Source organism: Mirounga angustirostris, unplaced genomic scaffold (assembly GCF_029215605.1).
Source record: "Mirounga angustirostris isolate CCGP_5_RB_7025 unplaced genomic scaffold, mMirAng1.0.hap1 SCAF_2, whole genome shotgun sequence".
Lineage (NCBI taxonomy): Eukaryota > Metazoa > Chordata > Mammalia > Carnivora > Phocidae > Mirounga > Mirounga angustirostris.
Window position 1 is genome coordinate 138261138 of NW_026991710.1, and position 22199 is coordinate 138283336.

The 22199-nt window shown below is 37.6% G+C and overlaps 2 protein-coding genes across 4 annotated transcripts in view; one reads left to right on the forward strand and one right to left on the reverse strand.

Annotated features, from left to right (window-relative positions):
- TMA16 (translation machinery associated 16 homolog) overlaps positions 1 to 22199 on the forward strand; it is a 100899-nt gene that overhangs the window by 66274 nt on the left and 12426 nt on the right. The window contains exon 7 of one of the 2 annotated variants that reach the window (XR_010409605.1): positions 13650 to 13758. Coding sequence is in view for 1 of the 2 variants with exons in the window: in XM_064585227.1 (XP_064441297.1) it covers positions 13650 to 13671 (22 nt within the window). In the remaining variant the exon portion in view is untranslated. Of the gene's footprint in view, positions 1 to 13649; positions 14238 to 22199 lie in introns of those variants that run through there. The other variant, XM_064585227.1, reaches the window with a different exon arrangement.
- The window catches only part of MARCHF1 (membrane associated ring-CH-type finger 1), an 89610-nt gene that overhangs the window by 36721 nt on the left and 30690 nt on the right, over positions 1 to 22199 (reverse strand). For both annotated transcript variants that reach the window (XM_045880190.3, XM_045880189.3), the window contains one exon: positions 19670 to 19850. In XM_045880190.3, coding sequence (XP_045736146.1) covers positions 19670 to 19850 — 181 coding nt within the window. The remainder of the gene's footprint in view (positions 1 to 19669; positions 19851 to 22199) is intronic.

Consider the following 22199-nt stretch of genomic DNA (forward strand, 5'->3'; position numbering starts at 1 on the left):
AGGCCTCCAAGACAAAGCCTGTTTTAAAAACTTATGTTATTGAACAAGCTTGTTTCCTCCCCCCTCCCCCAGAAAGCACCACTTTGTGGCACTGTTCTAAATACACAATTTTGATACTCTGCTTCTCAAAATCACCATAAGGCAATTTTGAATGAGGAGTTTGGATTTTCTTTTCATAAAGAGTTTTTGTTTAAAGGTAAGCAGAGCTATGCTTTTCTTGGCTTCAACTGCAGTATACATTTCATTTTCAATAGAGTCTCAGGCTGTGATTCATCTGACATTACTAGAGATCGGCCCTGAGTGAAGGAGACACACCAAGTGGCTAGGCTGCCCTTCCCTTTTGTGTTTCCCTGGCTTCCAGGGAATTGGGACCTGAGAGACACATATTAGGAGTGAAGGAACTGCCTCCGTGATAACTAAGTTGAGAAGCACTAGCCCAAGCTCCCATGACCTTGGATAGTGTGAATGGGTAGACAGGAACAGCTCCAACATATGCCAGGCCACAGAGCACAGTGAGACACTGAGCATGAAGGCTAAGAACAAAGAAAGGTTTTGTTCCAAATGGTATGTATTTTCTTTCTCCAGGGTAATAGACAGGCAGCCTAATAGATAAGCCCATCACCTACATTAAAGGCCAAGGTTACTCGTGAGGCTCTATGTCTTTGGAGGCAAAACCCAACACTCCAAACCCATGAATAATTTAAAGGATGCCAAAGGATGCATGAACATGTTGCTTTTTATGTGTACCTTTAGAAGTGACAACTGTGTAGGCATAGCATCAACGGTGGCTCACCGACTAGATGTCAGGTAGAAAACTGGTCATATTGTTCGGGCAGTGTGCCAAAGACGTAGTCGTGGACAGCTTCCGATTCAATCCTAAACATTAGGCTTTCTCAGTCAAGATAAGAATGTCAGCAGATGAATGGATGAAGACTATGTGGTTCATATATACAATGGAATATTACTCAGCCACCAGAAAGAATGAACAGCCACCATTTGCATTGACATGGATGGAACTGGAGGGGATTACGCTAAGTGAACTAAGTCAAGCAGAGAAAGACAATTATCATATGGTTTCACTCCTATGTGGAATATAAGGAATAGCATGGAGGACCATGGGGGAGGGAGGAAAAACTAAATGGGATGAAATCAGAGAAGAAGACAAACCAGGAGAGACCCTGGACTCCAGGAAACAAACTGAGGGTTGTGGAAGGGAGGGGGTGTGGGGGAATGGGGTAACTGGGTGATGGGTATTAAGGAGGGCACATGTGATGGGCACTGGATATTATCGCAACTAATGAATCGTTGAACACTACATCAAAAATTAATGATGTACTATATGTTGGCTAATTGAACATAATAATAATAATAGTAAAAGATAAGAATATCAAAATCCAAGCAAATACTAAGCCATAACTTGCCTTCTTAGGCAAGGCCTTTAACCTCATCAATTGACAAGGTAATCTACATAGCTTCCATGCAAACACTTATGGGATCACAGGAAAACAAGAATTTTACACAAGAAGACAGAACTCATGTTTCTCCAATGACTTCAGTTCTCATAAGTGGGCCATCTGGCCTTTGATTTACTTGTGTGATCACACATAGGTCAGTCTCAAATGAGGGCAATTTGGGTGACATATGTGAGTCTATCCTGTGGTCACATTGAAGAAAACCTCTCTATTTTAGAGAAGAAAGTAGACATATCTAAATAAAACCTGCAGTTGGTGAAAAGCAACAAGCATGACACAGAAGGAAATCTTCCATTCTGGTCCTTATTTTACACAAATGTGTAATTTTGAGTAAGATGCTTAATAATCTTTGGGTCTCGTGTTTTTTTCCTTATAAAATAAAATGTTAGATTTGGTGGTTTCCAAGCTTTCTTCTGTAGAGGCCAAAGATTTATTAGAGTTTCAGGAAATATCAGAGGTTAAAGGGGAATGAAGAACAGGAAGGATTCTGGGTCCCCCTTTTATTCCTTTTCTCACTGGTCTAATCGGAGTATTTTGGCTTTTAACTCTCTGTTATTTAGTCTTTTATTTAACATTTTAAAATAAATTTTTAATTTTGGAATAAGTATAGATTTATAGCTTCCCCTAATGTTCAAATCTTATATTACCATGATACATTTGTCAAACAAAGAAACCAATATTAGGTTCATTAATTTTAACTAAACTTCAGACTTTATTAGGATTTTACCAGTTTGCCCACTATTTCCTTTTAAATATTAGGTAGATACTGTTCCCTGATGAAAGTTCCGAGACTATCTTTCACAGAGTTTGGAAAATATGGGAGATGTAAAAGACAATCTAGTACCTACTTGAGGCTTTCTTTCTGATACCATCAGAATGATTTAAAGTTCTGAGTTAAGAACAATTTTCTCCTTATGTAAGTAAATGCTATGGGAAGCATGGTTCTAATTGGCATCACCTGGAAGCTTGTGGGGAATGCAAAGTCTCATGGCCCACCTGAGGCCTACTGAATCATCAAAACTTGATTCATATTTTGAGATTATTTCCATAAATCTATAGGAAATGTTCATTTTAAAGAATTCATAGAAATTCATTTTATGACAGTCTCCTGCTCTACCCTTCTGCACCCTTCTTTACCATCATCTAGAGACAATCACATAAAATATGCTGGGTGATACTTCTGATATTTACCTCTGTCATTTTATGTAGTATGCTTCTGCTGCTATTGACAACTCGTTGATATTACACATCATCTTTTGATCAGTTATTATTATCATTGATGATTTAATGCTAGCCAGAGCACTCCTCACTCACATTCATACTCTCAGGGTAACTGTATGACTATTTTGGATATATCAATATAAGAAATTATAACTATGTAAAATGGTATTCATTTAGAAGTCAAGTATTACTGTAGAGGAGTGTTTTTCAAAGTGTCATCTGGAGACCCTTTCAAGGGACCTTTTCAGGTGTCAAAACTCTTTAATAATAATTCCTAAAGATTTGTGAATGGTGAGATTTCCCAGAAGGTACATGATGTATGGTCAACAGACTGAATGCAGAAGCAGATATGAGATTTCAGTTGTCTTCTATTAGGCCAGACATTTAAGAGATCTATAAAATGTAAACCAATGCAACTCTTCTCATTAAATATTTTTGTGCTTTGGAAAATATAATTTTTCATAAAAAATAGATTTGTCTTAACATGCAAATGTTTCTTGTTACTTTTAAATGATTTCATAAGTACATATATGAACATTTCTCACTTTCAATTTCTAATATGGTAAATATTGATAATATAACCCACATAAACCAAAGCTATTTGGTGTCTTCAATAATTAGTAAGAGTGTAAAAGAATCTTGAGACCAAAATCTTGAGAATTGCTGCTCAGGAGTAATAATTCACTTAATCAATACATTTCTGTTACATATTAAAGATAATTTCCTTTCAACTCTTTGCTTAAGATGTACCTACCTTATTTTTTTAAATCCTTTATTGCATCTATCCAAAGCCTTTAATTTTATTTCTCAAGCAAATCAGATATCCTATCAATTGATTTTTTTTTTTTCCCGGGGACCTCTAACCCTGAGGCTTCTGTTTTATTCTCCATTCTGAGCTGGTCACTGTCTTGGTCTCCTTTTTTATTTTTTTTTCCTCCTGCTCTCCTCCTCTGCACTCTTCCCAGGGGTGATTGCTTTCAAATAGTTTAGAAATGTTTGGTGTACAACCTTTGTCCTGGAAGCTCCTTTGCTCCCTGCCCCCTGCTATGTTGCTTTCTTGTGCTTCTCCAATCCTCGTGTTTTTCCTGTATCAAGTCCCTTATTTTGTTCAAGCACTCCCTTGAAAAGTTTCCTAAGAGGGCATGGGATGTAAATTTTTAGAATCCTTGCATTGCCTGAAAATCTTTATTCTATTCCTAAGTTATATAGGTATACTTGCTTAGTACTAAAGTTGAATATTTCTTTAGAATATTCAAATTCTTACTGCACCATCTCCTAAGCATATATTGTTGAGAAGACCACCATAATTCTGATTGCATGGAATTAATTCATCAGAAGCCCTTTGAAAGTTTCCAGAATTTACCATTTTTTATTTATTCTTTATATCCTGAATTTTTACAGGAGCCTACCTTTAGCTAAGTCTTTATTCATTTGTGCCAGATGATCATGCCCTTCATTTTCCAGAAGCACACTTGTATTACTTCTTTGATAATTTTCTCTGCTTTGTTCTTTAAGTATCTGGGAATTTTCTTAACCAAATTCTAGACCACTTTTATTAAGACTTTGAAAAAAAATGTTTTACTCCTTTTTTTGCCCTTTTATTTTAGTCTCTGAAATATTTGCTCAACTTGCTTTTTCTAGTATATCACTGAACGCTTTTTATTAGGTACTTCTAAGGGATTTCTTAAAATCTATTCTTTCATTTCTTCTAAATTGATGGGAGCTTGAAACATAAACATGCAATTTAACCAATTAAGCTTTCTTTGTCAAGTTCTGATACCAATGCTATGGCAGTTTCCTGAAGAATACTAAAAAACTCATTCTTTCTCTCCCCACTGGAAGTCTTTAAGTATCACTTGGGTTGTATGTTACAAGTTTCAAGCCCTGACATCCTCTAATTTCCACAAAAATCTAAAATCTAAATCTTTTATGAAGGAGATAAATGATGGCCCATGAAGAGCTAGACCTGTTAATTTGTCATGACTTTGGTGGGGGTGTCTCTTTGTTTTTTTTAAAGATTTTATTTATTTATTTATTTATTTATTTATTTATTTATTTATTTATTTATTTATTTATTTATTTATAAATAAAGGAAGGTCCGTGATCCAAGGCCTGACCATCAGGATCACACCCTTAATGGGTAGACTCAAGTCAAAAGAGACCAAGTTTAAGGATTAATTTGTACACAAAATAATTCCCCCCACCCCCCACTCTTCTCACGGCCCCCATCTTCTGTCTTCCCCAGGTGAGGCATACAGTTGCACAAACTGGTCTATGGATGTCACAGGGAAGAGTGGTCTAAGGAAGACAGGGGCGCTTAGTATCCTTTTACCTCTTTCATAGTTTTGAATTCCAAATAAAATTGCATTTAAAAAGGAGGAGAGGTCTACCACTTTATATAGCTTCAGAGACCAGTTGTAATCTCAAAAGATACTTTTAACTTGAAAATTTTGGGACCATAAAAAATACTGAGAAGTTGAAATTCAAGTCACTTAAAATTTACACATATGGGTAGTTAACCTGTATTCTCATCATGTTCCAGACACACTGCTAAGTGCTTTACATGTACTTTCTCGTTAGACCTCCGAACAACCATACAAGGGGGTCCATGCTTTTGTTATCTCCACTTTAGCCCAGGAGGAAACACAAGCATGGAGAAATTCAGTCACTTGCTACAATGACCACGATCAAGGACCCACACCCTGGCAGGCTGACTCCAGAGCTCAAGTTCTGAATCATCACACTAGTCAGAGGGGGTAAATGAAAATAACTGAACTATTGGATTACTTTGTGTAAGTCTTTAAAAGAAATATCTCAATGAGTCTATAAAAATAATTAATTACTATATCAGGTGTTTCTATGCAAACTGCTGCCCAGTAGACTGAATGCAACCCTTTAGGAGGTAAGCACAAAATAAATTTTGTTCAAATATGCCAGGCAAGGCTAATTATTTTAACATTTTTTTATGAACTCCTGAAAAGGTTTCAGGATGTTGATGTTTTTCCTGTCTTAATTCTGCTTACCCTATTAATTTGCTCAGCAAGTTCCCTCTAGATAAACTTGCAAATTTAAACCAGCACAACTCTTATTTGGATGACTATACATTTGAAATTACTGGACCACAAATTAATCAATGCATGAACGCCTAAAATAATTCAATGCTCCATAAATAGCTCGTTGAAAATGTGCATGCTACTCTCTTGTTGGCCTTAAAGTGAATTCAATCCTAAATACTGACTGAGGAAGATTGGAAAAGTGAACTTGCTACAGTGTTCATAATGGAGAACGGGGAAAGATAATATCACTTTGTAGGAATTCACCACTGACAAAGTACTTTCACTTATATCATTTAATTTCCCAGTAGAATCCTGAAAAGTTGGCAAAGAAGGTAGTATTGCCATCCTTCTACCTTCCATTTTTCCAATAGATCCCATTTCAGGACACAAGACTCACCGAAACCTGCAGAGCAACTTCACTGGGGGTCTGACTCCAGCTGGTCTGGATACCCAGTCTACGTCCTTTCTGCTGCACCATGTCATACTCTGCTGGGCAAATACTTGCGGAGATACATGGGCATTTCTATCCAGCAGAGATCATAAACTCTTAGCTTGTGAGCTGATTCTAGCCTTCAGATCAGTTTTTCTTTGCCTGAATGGTTTTCAAGTTTGAGTAAGTTACTGTTATTTTTAAAAATTAGAAGAGATATATTAATTCTGGAATTTGTGCTTCATCTGACAAAGTAGTCGATTTGGCCACAGGCCACGAGAGATGAGTAGTTACTACTCTATTTAGAGGAGGCACATCTATTCCAGAATGCCATAGTCTTCACCGTGCCTCATCATATCCCCTGGACTGCATTATTTGTCACTTATCATCATAAAATCAGATTGCTTCATTCATTTATATAACCCGTTTCTTGATATAAATATCTGTGGGAATGAACAGCATTCCACAGACACTTGGTAATTTTTCTCAGCCAATGTGGACAGGGTTGTCTTTGTGCATCTTCCTAGCTCTGGTTCTTGACATTCATGTGGCAACCTTTTCATCTTAATTTCCTTTATTAAATTGTTCCCCTGATGGAACAGTGAGACAGTTGTGAAATGAAGAATTTTTCACCTAGAAATAATTATCTCCTATACCATTTTTAAATCTCTTTCAAAATATTACAACTAACTCATTTTCAAATTCCCTGCCTTCATCCCTACCCCCACAAGATTGTATATTCTCTAAGATCCAAAATTTCACTTGTTCTTCACTATAATCTCAGTACCAGGGACAGTGACTGGCACTCAGTATATATCTGGTGACTGACTGAATGAAGTGGGAGTAGTGAATCATAACTGGGCATTACTGGAACTTCTCTGTGTGGTCCTTCAGACACAGTTGACTGTTGGGATGATCTTATATATAAAGAGCCCGATAGGAGATTATCAGTGTCTTAAGAGATAAGTCACTTCCTAGCTGCTGAAAAGATCTGGCTCAAAAATTTGTTAGTGTTGTTTATTGATAAAATACTCCATTGAAATTTCAACTTCTATATTAAACTAGCTCTGCATTTACAGAAACCCTAGCTTTCGAGAAAATATAATTATCTTTCTTAGACTCAACTAAGCTAAGTTGCTTAGACTTTGAATCAACTTGATTTTCTTTACTGTGCCAAGGAGAAGATGGCTTTCAGCCCAGTCTGCCTGCCTCTTTTCTTAGGGTCAGAAAACTTCCATGTGCGTCTCGGGGCTGCAGAACAGCTTTGCTGTCAAGAACTACTCGAATCTAATTTACTTTAGCCTTTAACCACCTGCTTACAACTCATAAGAAAAAACAAAGTGTGGCCTGGACCCTGACATCTAGCTTCTACTCACCTTTCAGGATGCCTCCTCATCTTCAATTGTCCTCATACTCTCGTCTCCTCTCTTTGCTTCTTTCCTCCTCTTTCTCTTCCTTCTTCCTTTCTTCTCTCCCTCTCTCCCTTTAGTCATGCCTTTTAATGGTTTTCCTTTTTAAATATACAGTATATCTTGTTTTTCTCACCATGATTTGCTTTAAAGGGTAACAGGCAAGATTAAGAAAGCACATATGTTCCTTCTTTTAGGACGCAGACCTTGGACTTCTGTTTACTCAGCATGCTGTGCTATGCAACTGTTCGAGTAGAGAGTTAGTTAGGCTTTAAAACGGGAGTCATGGCCAGCTATGAGAAAAGTTAGAGAACTCTTATGGCAGCATTCCAAAAAACGAAGCCAACAAGAAGCTGGATCAAACCGGACAGGCTCAAGACAAAGCAGGCTGAGATGCTAAGCAAGTAAGGGAGAAAAGGCATGAAACCCCGCTCCCAAGAAATCTCCTCCCCAGGTAATAAATATTCCATGCCCTCATTAACATCTGTCAATAAAAGACAGAGATCCAAACCCCCAGTGCAGCTCTCCCTTGAGCTCACCCACCCTCACATCTCTAGAGCTTACTGTCACTTGAGTAAACTTTCCTACCTGTGCTGTTCAACTGTTTGTTGTGTGTCTGGTCTCTCCTGGAATTCTTTTTTTTTTTTTTTTTTTTTTTTTTATTATGTTATGTTAGTCACCTTAGAGTACATCATTTGTTTTTGATGTAGTGCTCCATGATTCATTGTTTGCATATAACACCCAGTTCTCCATGCAATACATGTCCTCCTTAATACCCATCACCAGGCTAACCCATCCCCCCACTCCCCTCCCCTCTAGAACCCTCAGCTTGTTTCTCAGAGTCCATCGTCTCTCATGGTTTGTCTCCCCCTCCAATTTCCCCCCCTCATTTTTCCCTTCCTTGTCCTAATGTCCTCCATGCTATTCCTTATGTACCACAAACAAGTGAAACTATATGATAATTGTCATTCTCTGTTTGACCTATTTCACTGAGCATAATCTTCTCCAGCAAAATCCTAGAGGAGAACATAGGCAGTAACCTCTTTGACATCGCCCACAGCAACTTCTTTCAAAACACGTCTCCAAAGGCTAGGGAAACAAAAGCAAAAATGAACTTTTGGGACTTCATCAAGAAAAAAAAGCTTCTGCACAGCAAAGGAAACAGTCAACAAAACAAAGAGGCAACCCACAGAATGGGAGAAGATATTTGCAAATGACACTACAGATAAAGGACGGTATCCAAGATCTATAAAGAACTTCTCAAACTCAACACCCTAAAACCAAATAATCAAGTCAAAAAATGGGCAGAAGGCATGAACAGACAATTCTCTAAAGAAGACATACAAATGGCTGACAGACATATGAAAAAATGTTCAATATCATTAGCCATCAGGGAAATTCAAATCAAAACCACATTGAGATACCAACTTACACCAGTTAGAATGGCAAAAATTGACAAGGCAAGATACAACAAATGTTGGAGAGGTTGTGGAGAAAGGGGAACCCTCTTACACTGTTGGTGGGAATGCAAGCTGGTGCAGCCACTCTGGAAAACAGTATGGAGGTTCCTCAGAAAGTTAAAAATAGAGCTACCCTATGACCCAGCAATTGCACTACACGGTATTTACCCCAGAGACACAGATGTAGTGAAAAGAAGGGCTATATGCATCCCAATGTTCATAGCAGCAATGTCCACAATAGCCAAAATGTGGAAAGAGCCAAGATGCCATTCAACAGACGAATGGATAAAGAAGATGTGGTCCATATATACAATGGAATATTACTTAGCCTTCAGAGAGGATGAATACCCAACACTTGCATCTCCTGGAATTCTTTATGGTGATGAGACTAAGAGCTTCCAGGGACAATGCGAGGCAGGGCTGGCCTGGGCCTCAGGGCTTGGGGAGACAGTCTCCCCAGGCCACCAGGGAACACAACCTAAGCTACTGTGGCTGTGAAGAATTCTCTCTATGCCTGTTTTTCTTTTCCTTCTGAACACTTAAAATTCATTTGAATATAAGTTTTCTTTCTTTCTTTCCTTTTAAATAAGTGGATTGCTTGCTCACTTTGTTTTTCATGAAATCACAGAATTTTGAGTTAGAAGAAACTTCAAAGATAATCTCATCCAGTCCTTGTTCTACAGATGGCGAAACCGAGGCAAGTCTCAGAGGGATTAAGCTTCAGAACCAGAGTTAAAATCTGACCTTCTGACTCTTAGTCCAGCACTATTTTTTTTATTTTCTTTCTCTCTTTCTTTCTTTCTTTCTTTCTTTCTTTCTTTCTTTCTTTCTTTCTTTCTTTCTTTCTTTCTTTCTTTCTTTCTTTCTTTCTTTCTTTCTTTCTTTCTTTCTTTCTTTCTTTCTTTCTTTCTTTCTTTCTTTCTTTCTTTCTTTCTTTCTTTCTTTCTTCTTTCTTTCTTTCTTTCTTTCTTTCTTTCTTTCTTTCTTTCTTTCTTTCTTCTTTCTTTCTTTCTTCTCTTTCTTTCTTTCTTTTCTGTTTAAATTGTTTCTTCTTTTTAACTTAGCACTTTCCTTTTATTTCAGTGAAGAGAGAATTTAAAAATAGTTATCATTCCTAGATTTTTGGGTTCTCTGTGTTTTGGATTCTCTGTGTTAGGGTTCTCTCTCTTGTTTTTCTTTGCTTCATGTTTCCATGTGGAGGGACCTCTGTTAGAGTAACATAGCTGGCCTCTCTCTGCTCATCACTCACTTCTTTACCAAAGGAAATGGGCAAAAGAACTGAGTGTGGATTGCTCAACTTCTCTGCCTCCTATCCTGCTTTCCCCACCTTCTGGAATATTCCATGCTATACATTTCACAGAGCCGGTTCTGCCATACCTGTGGCTGAGTGGGTAAATTTGCCTAATTTGGGGCAAATCATTCCTATTCGAGATAATTGCAGTGATATGACCAGGCAGTGGGTGGCATAACCATGTGGGAAACAAAAGAAGAGGAGGTACTCAATGGTAGAGAAAAATAGAAAATTGGAAGGGAGCTGGCTTGTGAGAGAGTAGGTCTCTTTGGAATGAAATCTTTCAGACACCTATCTTATTAAAATGTGGATAATATCACACAAGCATGTTGAGGCTTGGACAGCAGGGACAGACACCATCATTTCCAGACAGATCATGTCAAAGTCTTCCTCATTTTTCTCTTACTTGTCAATGCTAAAGAAAAGCAACTTGATTTGGTCCAAAATATTTGCTTTTGAAAAAACCATGTTGATTTCCTTGTGCCTTAATTCAAAAAATTAAACCAAAAGTCTAGGAGAAAATTTTTCTTAGATTTTATGCCAAGATTTTGAGAAACTGGATAAATGAATTAAGAAATAATCCCAGCCGAGAGAGAACACTCTTTAGCTGGAAGAAAATTTAAATATGGAAATAATTTAAAACTCAATTGTTATGCCATCTTAAGAAAACTTAAAATGAAACACAAATATAACTTCTTTCTCATTAAAAAAAACTCAGTCATAAGATGATCCTTTGGGGAAATCTTTATTTGTAACTGTGTGTGCGTGTGTGTGTGTGTGTGTGCATATGCTTCTGCACATTCTAATTGGATGCTTTTATGCTTTCCATACGGATCATTGTAATACCGATTCCCTCATTTCAACCATAGTTTATGTTTCAAATATCAAAATACAAAGTATATAAAAGAAGTTCCATTTCCTGTGTTCCTTGTCCTTGTCAAAATAAAAATGTATTTTCACAAGGATGGAACTGTATCCTGTTAAAGACTTCAATAGCAAATCTAATGAAAGTTAAATGTTTCTTTTCATATCTAGAATAGTAACACAAGGTGACATTCTTACCAGGCAAGTGAGGTTATGTTCTTCAAGCAATAATTTTCAAAGAGAGAAACAGAACTGAAGTAATATATAATTGGATATACTAATAAGGAAGTGCTGAAGAGAAATGTTCCAGCCAACAACAATTATTCAGGAATTGGTTAAGTCTCCTCTGTGACACCCTCTGTCAAATCCTGTTCTATATTCCTAGTTCTCTTTGCCCAATGTCCTGGATACCCAATTGCTAAGTAATATCTTCTTGATTTGCCTAGGTTATGTGAAGCACGGATAACAAGAGGAAAGTCATTCTGCTATGTACTTGTAGTTACTGTACAAAAAGAAATCCTTTTATATGGACAGTCTCACAAGTAAAGACCAAACATTTGATGGCTTGCTTTCTTTGAATTACCTTTACCGTTCCCTCTGGAGTTACAGAAAATTCTCAATCCCCACACCGCCATCCACTGATTACTATGCCTTTAAAATTTATTACAAAATAATGTAAGTAATCCATCTTTTCCCATCTTTCCTGCAGTGGATGCAGTCTGGGAGCAGGGTTTTTTCCTATCTGGTTCACTACTGAACACAACTGGCCCATAGTAGATAGTAGATAGTACAGTGAGTTGAGTGAATGAGTGAACTGGGCATGACTGGAGCTTTCTTAGAACAATCATTCGGAACACAGTTTGCCACTGGGTGGAGTTCACATCTACCTTGAGAGAGGACTGTGTTTAAGGATGGAAGCTTCACAAATGAATAAGCTCTTCTGCCGCCTAGAGAAGAATATTTCTATTTTGAAAAATTATTCTATAATACAGATCCCAGTTGACTACATTCTTCTTGCTTTTGGAATTTTAAAGACTAATCAGCTACTAGTAATCTCTCAAAGGACAAAAGGATGAGGCCATATGATAAATCCCAAGTATCTATTAGAAAAAGCATGAGACACTTGTATTTTCCATCTCATAATCATTTGATGTTAGACAGGTTGGCATTGCTCTCTACTCACATTTAATAGTATTTTAACTGAAATATCAATTCAGTCCTGAGGGCATGGTAGACACTGCTTTTAGGCAACAGGCTTGAGCAATAGAAACTTGAGCAAGGCAAAAGGGCCTACAGTGACTACCAAGCTGACGCAAACAGGCTCATTAAGCAACCCACCGTGAAACAGCCATAGACCCTAACTGACCAGTTACAACCAGACACAGTTCCTGAGATTACGCAAAAAGAAAATTCCCTGCGTCCCCATACTCCCTCACTCTGCCCTGCAACGGTGGCCCTCACCCCCGCCTCGTGGCAGACAGTCTCTCCTCTGCTGTCCTGCCCGCTGTTCCCTGGCAGGGTCCATTCAATACACTTTCATCTCTTCTGTCCCACCTTGAGCGGATTCCTTCACCACCTGCGCCACGGCCCCCATCCAGTCCAGATGCCGCACAGACATGAGTGTGGTAAAGCAAGAAAACAAATACAAATAAAACCCAAAAACCCCCAAAACAAAACAAAAAGACTTTAGTAGAAAAGATAATGCTCCAATTGAGTTGAAATGCTTTTCTTTTAATGATCTTTTTGTTATTTTGTGGTTTACTTATCCTTTCCCTTCCCACTGCTATCAGTTGACTAGCCTGTTGGGCTCCTCCTTTTCATGGAAAGAAGCTGTGAGAAGTAAGGGAAGTGTTGGCTGCAGACAACACCACTGCTGGTTGGAGAAATTTGTTGGGAAAAGCTTACCTGGTTCATTAGGAAAGTGTGATTTTGAAAACAAAATAATTTTCTAAGAGTGTTCTAAATCACTTTGACTGCACTTGGAGCTCATATTATAATGGAGTTGAAACGCAGCAAGATGACAGAGCCAATAGGCATCGCAAATGATGAGTATGGATATTTTTTGCAAGTATAAAGAAAGCTTTATCTAGCCTCATACTAGGGCAGAGATTTTCATTGCCTCCAAGCTTACGTATTTCTGAAGAAATGGCACAGCAAACCTACTCCCCAGAACTGGACTCTGTGATTCTAAGGAAACATCCTGGAGACATCAAAACCGTATTTGCTGAGGGCTTTTTTTTTTTTTTTTAATGTAATTCCAAGTAAAGGTGAGAATTAAGAAGGATGCCAAAGAGAGGTCCAAGAATCTTGGAATGATGCCAAAATGTTCGTAATCACTAAAACTCTTGCCAATGATCAAAAGCGAATGTTGCAGAAGTTCATCTAGAACTGGGCCTTTTATAGACCTAATTTTATAACTCTTGATTTTTGTCATTGTTGTTTACAGCAGAAAAACAGTAGCTATGTGAAATTTGAATAACGGCTCCTGAAGGAACAGAGACCTGGCAGCAGATTCTGAGAGCGGGGAGGATGAAAACAACAAAAACAGATAAAAGGTGCAAGATTTTGCCACCCCAAAATATGCCTCTTTTGCACGTTGATTATTTTAACCTAGTTATTTTAAAAACAAGTGGACATGGAAAAGCTCTAAAAATCCAACAAAAGTTACTATTTTGTAAGAGACATTCACATTTATGAGGAAAATCTCCATTTGTAAGGATGTCTCCCTTGCTGTACCTGGAAGAGGCAATCTCTAGAACTCTATCAATGCAGATGACAACTTAAATCTGCTTAACAACCTTACCCTTGTATACTGTTTTTCTTGGTAACCTCCCATAGCTGGTCTCCTTTCCCCAAAGGTCTTCTTTTGTCTTTAGCTGAAGATGGTTTTTACGGTGATGGCTTCGGCCATTTCAGTGAGTTATTTGGTTTTCCGGGGTCTCTCTCATGTATACATGTTATTAAACTTTTGTTTTTCTATTGTTAATCTGTCTTATGCTAATTTAATTATCAGACCAGCCAAAGGACTTAAAACGGAAGAAGGGAAAACTTTTCTGCCCCTACAAAGGGCTTTCAAAACATTCTGGCAGATGCAGAATGAAGATGTGAAAATTAATAAAAGAAAATCTTGTTTAAAATGAAGTCAGGGGGCACCTGGGTGGCTCAGTTGGTTAAGCGACTGCCTTCAGCTCAGGTCATGATCCTGGAGTCCCTGGATCGAGTCCCGCATCGGGCTCCCTGCTTAGCAGGGAGCCTGCTTCTGCCTCTGACCCTCCCCCCTCTCATGTGCTCTCTCTCTCTCATTCTCTCTGTCTCAAATAAATAAATAAAATCTTTAAAAAAATAAATAAATAAAATGAAGTCAGGAGACCAGAAGCAGGTAGCTCTCACGCCCTACTAGGGTTATCAACTGCAGATACCAACAGGAAGAAAGGAACCTTGCAAGTGATACTACTTTAGCTACTTTATACCTCAGCAGATGGAAAAATGGTTTTTACCTTTGTGCTCCACCGCCCCAACCCGCAGGAGCTCAGCCAATGAGAGACAGTCACAAATCCGCCAATGAAAAGCCACTATACTTTGAACTCCAAGTTTAAGCCAGTGGACTCATTCTTTTTTTTTTTTTTTTAATTATGTTATGTTAATCACCATACATTACATCATTAGTTTTTGATGTAGTGTTCCATGATTCATTGTTTTCGTATAACACCCAGTGCTCCATGCAGAACGTGCCCTCCTCAATACCCACCACCAGGCTAACCCATCCCCCCACCCCCTCCCCTCTAGAACCCTCAGTTTGTTTTTCAGAGTCCATCGTCTCTCATGGTTCGTCTCCCCCTCCGATTTCCCCCCCTTCATTTTTCCCTTCCTGCTATCTTCTTCTTCTTCTTCTTCTTTTTTTTTTTTAACATGTAATGTATTATTTGTTTTTCTTTATAATAACCCTCTGGACTTCCCCTTTTCATCTACAAAAGAGCATTCCTCTCCTTTGTTCCCTGGACTTGCCTGTGGTTTTGCTGTAGCTTGCTTGACCCAAACTGCAATTCTCTGCTATTCCTGGTTAAACCCATTCTTGCTGGTAAAATAACAGAAGCTTATTTTGAAAGTTAACAAAGATAAACAGCTTTCAATGCTAGTAACATTAATGAAGTAATGTTTTTCAACCTGCCAAATAAGTGATGTATACTTAATGACATAACTAAGTACTAAGAAAATACATTGGGTAAAACATCCATGTTTAAGAAAGATTTTAGAAAAATTTTTATTTCTGAAAGATTTGTTTTGGAAGATTTCCTAGAAATGGTCTAAATGAAAACTGAAGCTTTGGTGATTAAAGAGAGACTCTCAGCCACTTACGGCAGCATGGCACCGCACAATGGGCACAAGCTCTAGAATCAGGGGGCTCTGGGGTGTGTGATATTAAGTAAGTTTGGTACTGTGTCTCATTTTCCTCATCTGTAAAATAGGCTTCACGTGCCTACATGAAATGGGGTTGTAATGCAGATAAAAGTTAATTGATATATTCTAAATATTTGGCACATGGTTAAAATTCAGTATATGACGGTTGTATTAATAAAATTGCAAATCCTCCAGAATGGTAAGTAAATGAAGCATTTTGAATTTTCTTACGTATGACGAGGCAGTGTTATTCAAATGGGGTACCCAGCAGACCCTAGCTAGGAATCTGACCACATTCTCTGTCCTATCCAATTTTAAGACTATGAACTGCAAGATCTCCAGATTAGTGGAGAATCAATAATAACCTTTGGGCAGTAGGCCTGCTATGGTAACTTGCACTGGCTCTTCTGAAAGACAAATGTTACCTCAAATTAAGGGGAAAGGAAGGAATTAACACAGCATTTGTCAAATACAGTTCTTCATTTTTTTTTAAAGTAGATATTTCAACTAAAGCATTGGAAGTCATTATGGTGGAAGTAGAGAAATACCAAAAATGATTATTCCTTTTTATTTGGTTTAATATATTCACAAAGAACTTAAATTTTATGGACGTTCCAATATTCAACTGTTTTGATCTACAAAATGACAAGTGCATATGGTTCAATCTAATCATTACCAAAGCCAAGGTAGTTGATTCACTGTCTCATTTAAAAATGAGACAAGGAACAAAAGGATGCATAGAGCTGAATATTTTGTATTATATATTTGTCAAATGGTTGCATATGAGGAACTATATAGAGAAATAATTTAGGGGAGAGCATAAAGTTGTCGGTACCATTTGCTGTCCTCATAAGCTTAGCTTCATATCCAGCAGCTGGTCTCTCCCATTCAGACTCAATCTGAACCTCATGCAATTCTTCAGCTTCCGAACAGGAGAAGATTTTATGCTTCCTAACTGATACTGTATGTATTTCCAAACTGTACTGCTTTGTATATTTTTCTTTTTGACTGACCCTGGGTAACTCATGGGGCTTTTATTGAGTGTTATAAAAGTAGGTGAGCTGCTGACTTAAAGATGATGAAATTGCTTTTTTTCAAAGAAGCCCTTGATTTTATTTAAATTTTAAAGATTTTTCTTCTGGAGATACTAGGATACTTTGATGAATTTACCAACTGAAGATTTTGGTGTAGTAATAGTAGCAATTAATGAAGTAAGGTTTTACTGATCTCCTTAGGGATTATTAAGCCCCGACGTTCGTCAGACTATGAAGATTTGCAGCTTTCCACTTTAAGAAGCCATTTCATCTAAACAGAATCTCCTGCCTGTATTGGCTAATGGTAGAAATTCAGAATGATTAGCTAAATTAATTGTTTCATGAGGTTGGTCTTTAGAATGTTATAAACTGTAATGGAATTACTGAGTTGAGAGCGATTAATGGGATGTTCTTCGTATATATTCTAAGCATTGCTATACCTGTCATTCGTAATGACCAATTAAAAACTATCAAAACAAAACTGTTGATGAATCTTAGTGCCATCAAAATAAGCCATCTAAAACAGTTTACAAACACCTCGTATCTGTATAGTTCGTGTCACCTCAGAATCTGAAGTCATTTTGGATACTGCCGTTTAAGTGTTATGCCAACGCCCCATAGTTTTCAAGGAGAAAGTAAAAGTTTGGAATACTTTTTCTAGGTTTTTAAAACCTATAAGTCATAGAGACAGGGACAGAATGCATGTTTCTTGTGTCCAGGACTCATGTGTTAGACCAGGAGTTGAAAATTCAGATCCCTACTCTGGAGCGACAAAGGTATTCAGATGAGTGGGGACGGCACAAGGTCTCAGGATCAGAGACGGAGGGAGGGCTGAGACATGTGGAGCACTTGAAAGCAAATATCCTTTTACAGGCGCTAGTCACCACTTAGGTCCCCCTAGCTACCCCTTAGATGTTGTCCTCTGGGAATATGGTTCCAGTAGAGCTAGATACTGTGACTTTCAAACAAATACAAATCTGTGGAATTTACATGAAATACGCACACATCTAAATGTTGGTAACTGTTTCAAATGTTAAGCCCTGTGGGTCAAATAAAACACATCTGTGGGCTGTCAGGAAGCAACCTCTGGATTAGATTCTAACATCCTCTGTAGATATAGAAATGCTATTAAAAATGACGGATGTTGAGATGCTGTCCTTCATCAATATTTATGACAAAAGAAATGTTTTTTAAAAAGAAAGTAGGGTATTTCATTAATCGATAGCTAGTAGGTGCCCACTACGTTGTCACAACATATTCATTATTAAGAAGATTTAAAAAGATAGACGTATTCACTGCCTTTCTCTGGTTTATAAATAGGTTATTTGAGAAGAAACGGATTTCATGATAGGGTTGTAAATTATCAGGAATGGAATACTAAGAAAGGATCAAAGTAGTCTATAAGGGATGATTCCACAAAAGCGGAAGGTTGAATAAGACTTTTCAAGTTCCATACAGCATCATGTATTGCTTATTATACAAAAATGGGGGAAGGATAGATAGTAGGGAGAAGAGAAAATCTGAATATTTTATTATCCTACACTGTTGCTCTCGAATTGAAATATTACATTTGACAAAGTTGAAATGAACATTTTTATATAGATGGAAGTTGAAAAAAAAAAAAAAACCATGGAGAAATATACAGACACTGTGAAACAGTTTGTAGGTCCCTGAGGGGCATGAAGAGAAATTTACAGAATCACAGAGCACAATGTGTTATTTAGCTACTCCAGACATCACACAGCATCTGTTCAGTGGATGAAGCAAAGGGCAGAGAGTAACGGTCCATTTCTATTTCTGGCATTGATTGCTCTGGGACCCGGAGGAACAGAGCGTCACCTTTTGTCACTCAAGTTACAGAAAAGACATATGTTAAGAAAAAACAATGCACTTTTACATCAGTTCTGACATCTATAAACCATTTGCACACTTTCAAAATCAAGGCTGTGTGAAAGCAAGGAATGCTATTCTCCCTCTCCATGATTTACAGAATTAATGAAGAATTGCAATGGCCAGCAACCCACTAGATTCCTATTGGAGTATTCTTGTTTGCTTTACATCTCTCCTCATCCTGGAGCTCATTGTGTTTATTTCTAAGCAATGTCCTTTTCATCCACTTTTGCTTTGTACTTAATTTAAATGAAAAAGCAGCTCTAGGCCGAATCATTATTTAAATTGCTGTCTCCATACTCTCCTTTGGAAATTGAGGCATCCGTATATGTAAGGCTGCAGTTAGGTAAAAAGCTAAGTTACATGCTAAAATCTGGGGCCCCAGCTATAGGGCACGAATTACATAAAGTTCATTGTCTTCATTTGTATCCTTCACAAGTTATCCTTTGCTAGCTTTGAGTGCGATGCTAACTATATTTGACTCATATTCTTACCTTCATTCTTTAGGAAAATGTAAATGAGGAATTTGAAGATCAAGTTTGTAGATAAAAATACACTTACCTCTCTCTTACAGCTTGATGCACAATATGGAAAATAATACTTTTTCTATCTACTCTAATTATACATGAATTATCACACCAAATTCTCAAATAAAGGCAAACCCAAAAAAGAGTTCACACCTTATAGAAGAAAACATTCTCTTCTATTACCTAATGCCCGATTTTCAGGAAATTAGATGAGTTCATATTATTTAATGTAATCTATTATCCTAACCTTCCAGGGAATTGACCTCAGTAAGTATAATGTTCTCACATCAAATTACAAGCATATTTATTTTGCATATATAAGTATAAATATATATATAATGATGCACACATAAACACATACATCATGCACACACACACACACATCCTTTTTTTGATTTTGAAGAATGATATAAAAATCAGAGCCCTAGAACATAAAATGGAGATGAAGGATTATTTGCAAACACTTGGCTCTTTTACATATTGAGCCCAACACAAGGCATGTACTCTTCATGGATATTAGCATGTTACCAAATTCTACTGGGGGAAATAAATGGATTTTTAAAACATGCCTGCATTGCAAGTGCTCTCTTTCAAACCAATTCCTGCAGATACCATACCTTCCGGAGGGGTTTGAGCTTAGTCTCCATTATGAAGTCATACTTGCAGAGCTCACAGCAGCGCGTATCTGAGCTCTTGATCCACTGGTGGAGGCAGGACTGGTGGACAAAGCGCAGGGTGCCCGTGCAGCGACAGGGTGTGATGAGGGGGCTCTCTTCATCCCCTTCACAGTGACAGATCCTGGGGAAGGACACAGCAGTCAGGATGAGATCTCCCAGAGGACATTTCTCACCTGTAGATTTCCTTCCTGGCTCATACCAGACTGCATTAGAAACGGCAACCTGAGAATTAGGAAGCGTGCACATTTCGCTCCAACTTGATCTGGAACTGAATCTAGGCTCAGTATAATTTTCTTCCACTTGCTACTGACATTCAAGTAATTAGCTGTTAGACACTGGTACCTCAAAAATGTACTATCATTTCATTCCTATACTAATGCGATTTTAACAGCACAACTATTGAGCCATATCCCCAGCTTAATCTATTTACTAAGTCAGTGTCTATAAGCATAAGCTTGATTTCATATACAAAAGTTGAGATTTATAGGCATTGTAAGGAGTGTTTGAATCTGATAACGTTATTGTTTTATTGTGATGACAGTTTTATAGAAGCATGGTGTATAATTTAGTACCCATGGTATCCTACCAATGTGGAAGAATTATGAAAAATTTTAACATGTTCTCTAACAAGAATAAAGTGAATATTGAAAATTTCAAGTTGGAAATACTACATTTTCCTAGGAAGACGCACACATATTTGGTCACAACGAATGGCCCAAACTGTCAATAATCATCATGGTTTAAAAGTTACAAAGATAACTGATTTCATAAAGTTGTTCAAGTACAGTAAATTCTATTGTTTTAAAATGTTAATTATTACATCTTCCAAGGAATTCAGAGTTCAACTACTTTACTGAATTACTATGAATTCAAATGTCATAGATTCACAGTCTATGAAATCTTCATTATTCTCATTTACAAATTTTAAGAAAGAATTTGCTTTCCTCGTTAGATAAGATTTTCATATCTCAAGATAATGAATTTAAATCTTAGCACTTCAGTAATTCTTGTGATTTACCCAGCTGTTAGAAGTTGTTAATAAATTTGACTGGAAATATTTTTTGAAATCTTGAAAAAGTATGAATGGCGTATTTAAAAAAAAATACATCTGTAAAAGTTTCTTTTTTGAGTTGAGTTGTAGCCGCAGGCTTAAAGAACGTTTGAATTGTTGCTCTTTCCTTTTAGGTCTATATGCCCTATCCTCCAGAAGCATGAGTTTTAACGAATGGATTTTTAAAACATATTTATCTATCTTAGCTGTCTCCTCAGGGGAAATGAAATGCTCTAATTGTTACTGCAGTAAGATACAGGAATTGAAACCAAGCCCTTCCCTCACCTCAAAATAAAGAAGTATGACACAGTACACCAGTATTTTGAATCTCTTTTTCTTAAGTAAAAATAATATAATCAGAAAGGAGCACTGACTTCTAAAGTCCTTAGGGTGTATATGATGAGATGAGAGCACAGGGAAGTTCAAAAGCAGAGTCCTTCTTCCCCTCTGGACTGAGGTAGGAAGTAGTAGTGCTGGATGTGGGACCACATATAAAAGGCTGGCGTGGTGGGAAAAAACTAAAAATTATCTGAATTCTATTGTTCATATTCTATTCTATTCATATTCTAATATGGAAGTCTGGAGTATCTCTCTAATCTCTCTGCCTCTACACAAAGAATACTCCTTTGGGTGAGGAGTCAGCAAACTATGGCCCAATTCTTACTGTGGCATGTTTTCGTAAATAACGTTTTATTGAAACACCCCCATGCACATTTGCTTATGTATTGTTTAGAGCTGTGTTTGCACTGTAACTGCAGAATTGAGAATTGCTGCAAAGACCATATGGTCACAGAGACTAACATATTTACTACCTGCCTCTTTACAGGAAATATTTGCTTACCCTTGCCTTAAATATGGTGATTCTGGGGCGCCTGGGTAGCTTAGTCAGTTAAGTGTCCGACTCTTGGTTTCGGCTGGGGGCATAATCTCAGAGTCATGGGGTTGGCCCCGCCTCTGGCTCTGCTCTCAGCGGGGAGTCTGCTTGTGATTCTCCCTCTCCCTCTGTCCCTGCCCCCCACCACTCCCCTCACATGTGAGTGCGCCTCCCCCTCAAATAAAGAAACAAATCTTAAAAGAAATGGTGATTCTGAGTTAAAGACAATATATGACTATTACCAACAACAATAAAACAAAAGTTACACAGAGAAGTGCACCATAAAAACAAAAGTCCTTCCTGGCCTGTCATTGAAACCTGCTGATCCACGAACAGTCTGCCAGGAGAGTGGCAATACTCCTCATTTGAAAAAGAAAAAGTTGCAATTAATGCCATCTGATAATTATTACTAAAAAAAAAGATCACATCAAATGCTACACAGCTTCCAAGATGATTCTGAGGCTCTGATTTTTTTTTTTTTTTTACTGACATGAAAAAAGTAATTTATTCATAAGCAGATTTAAACAAAGACCTTGTTGATTACT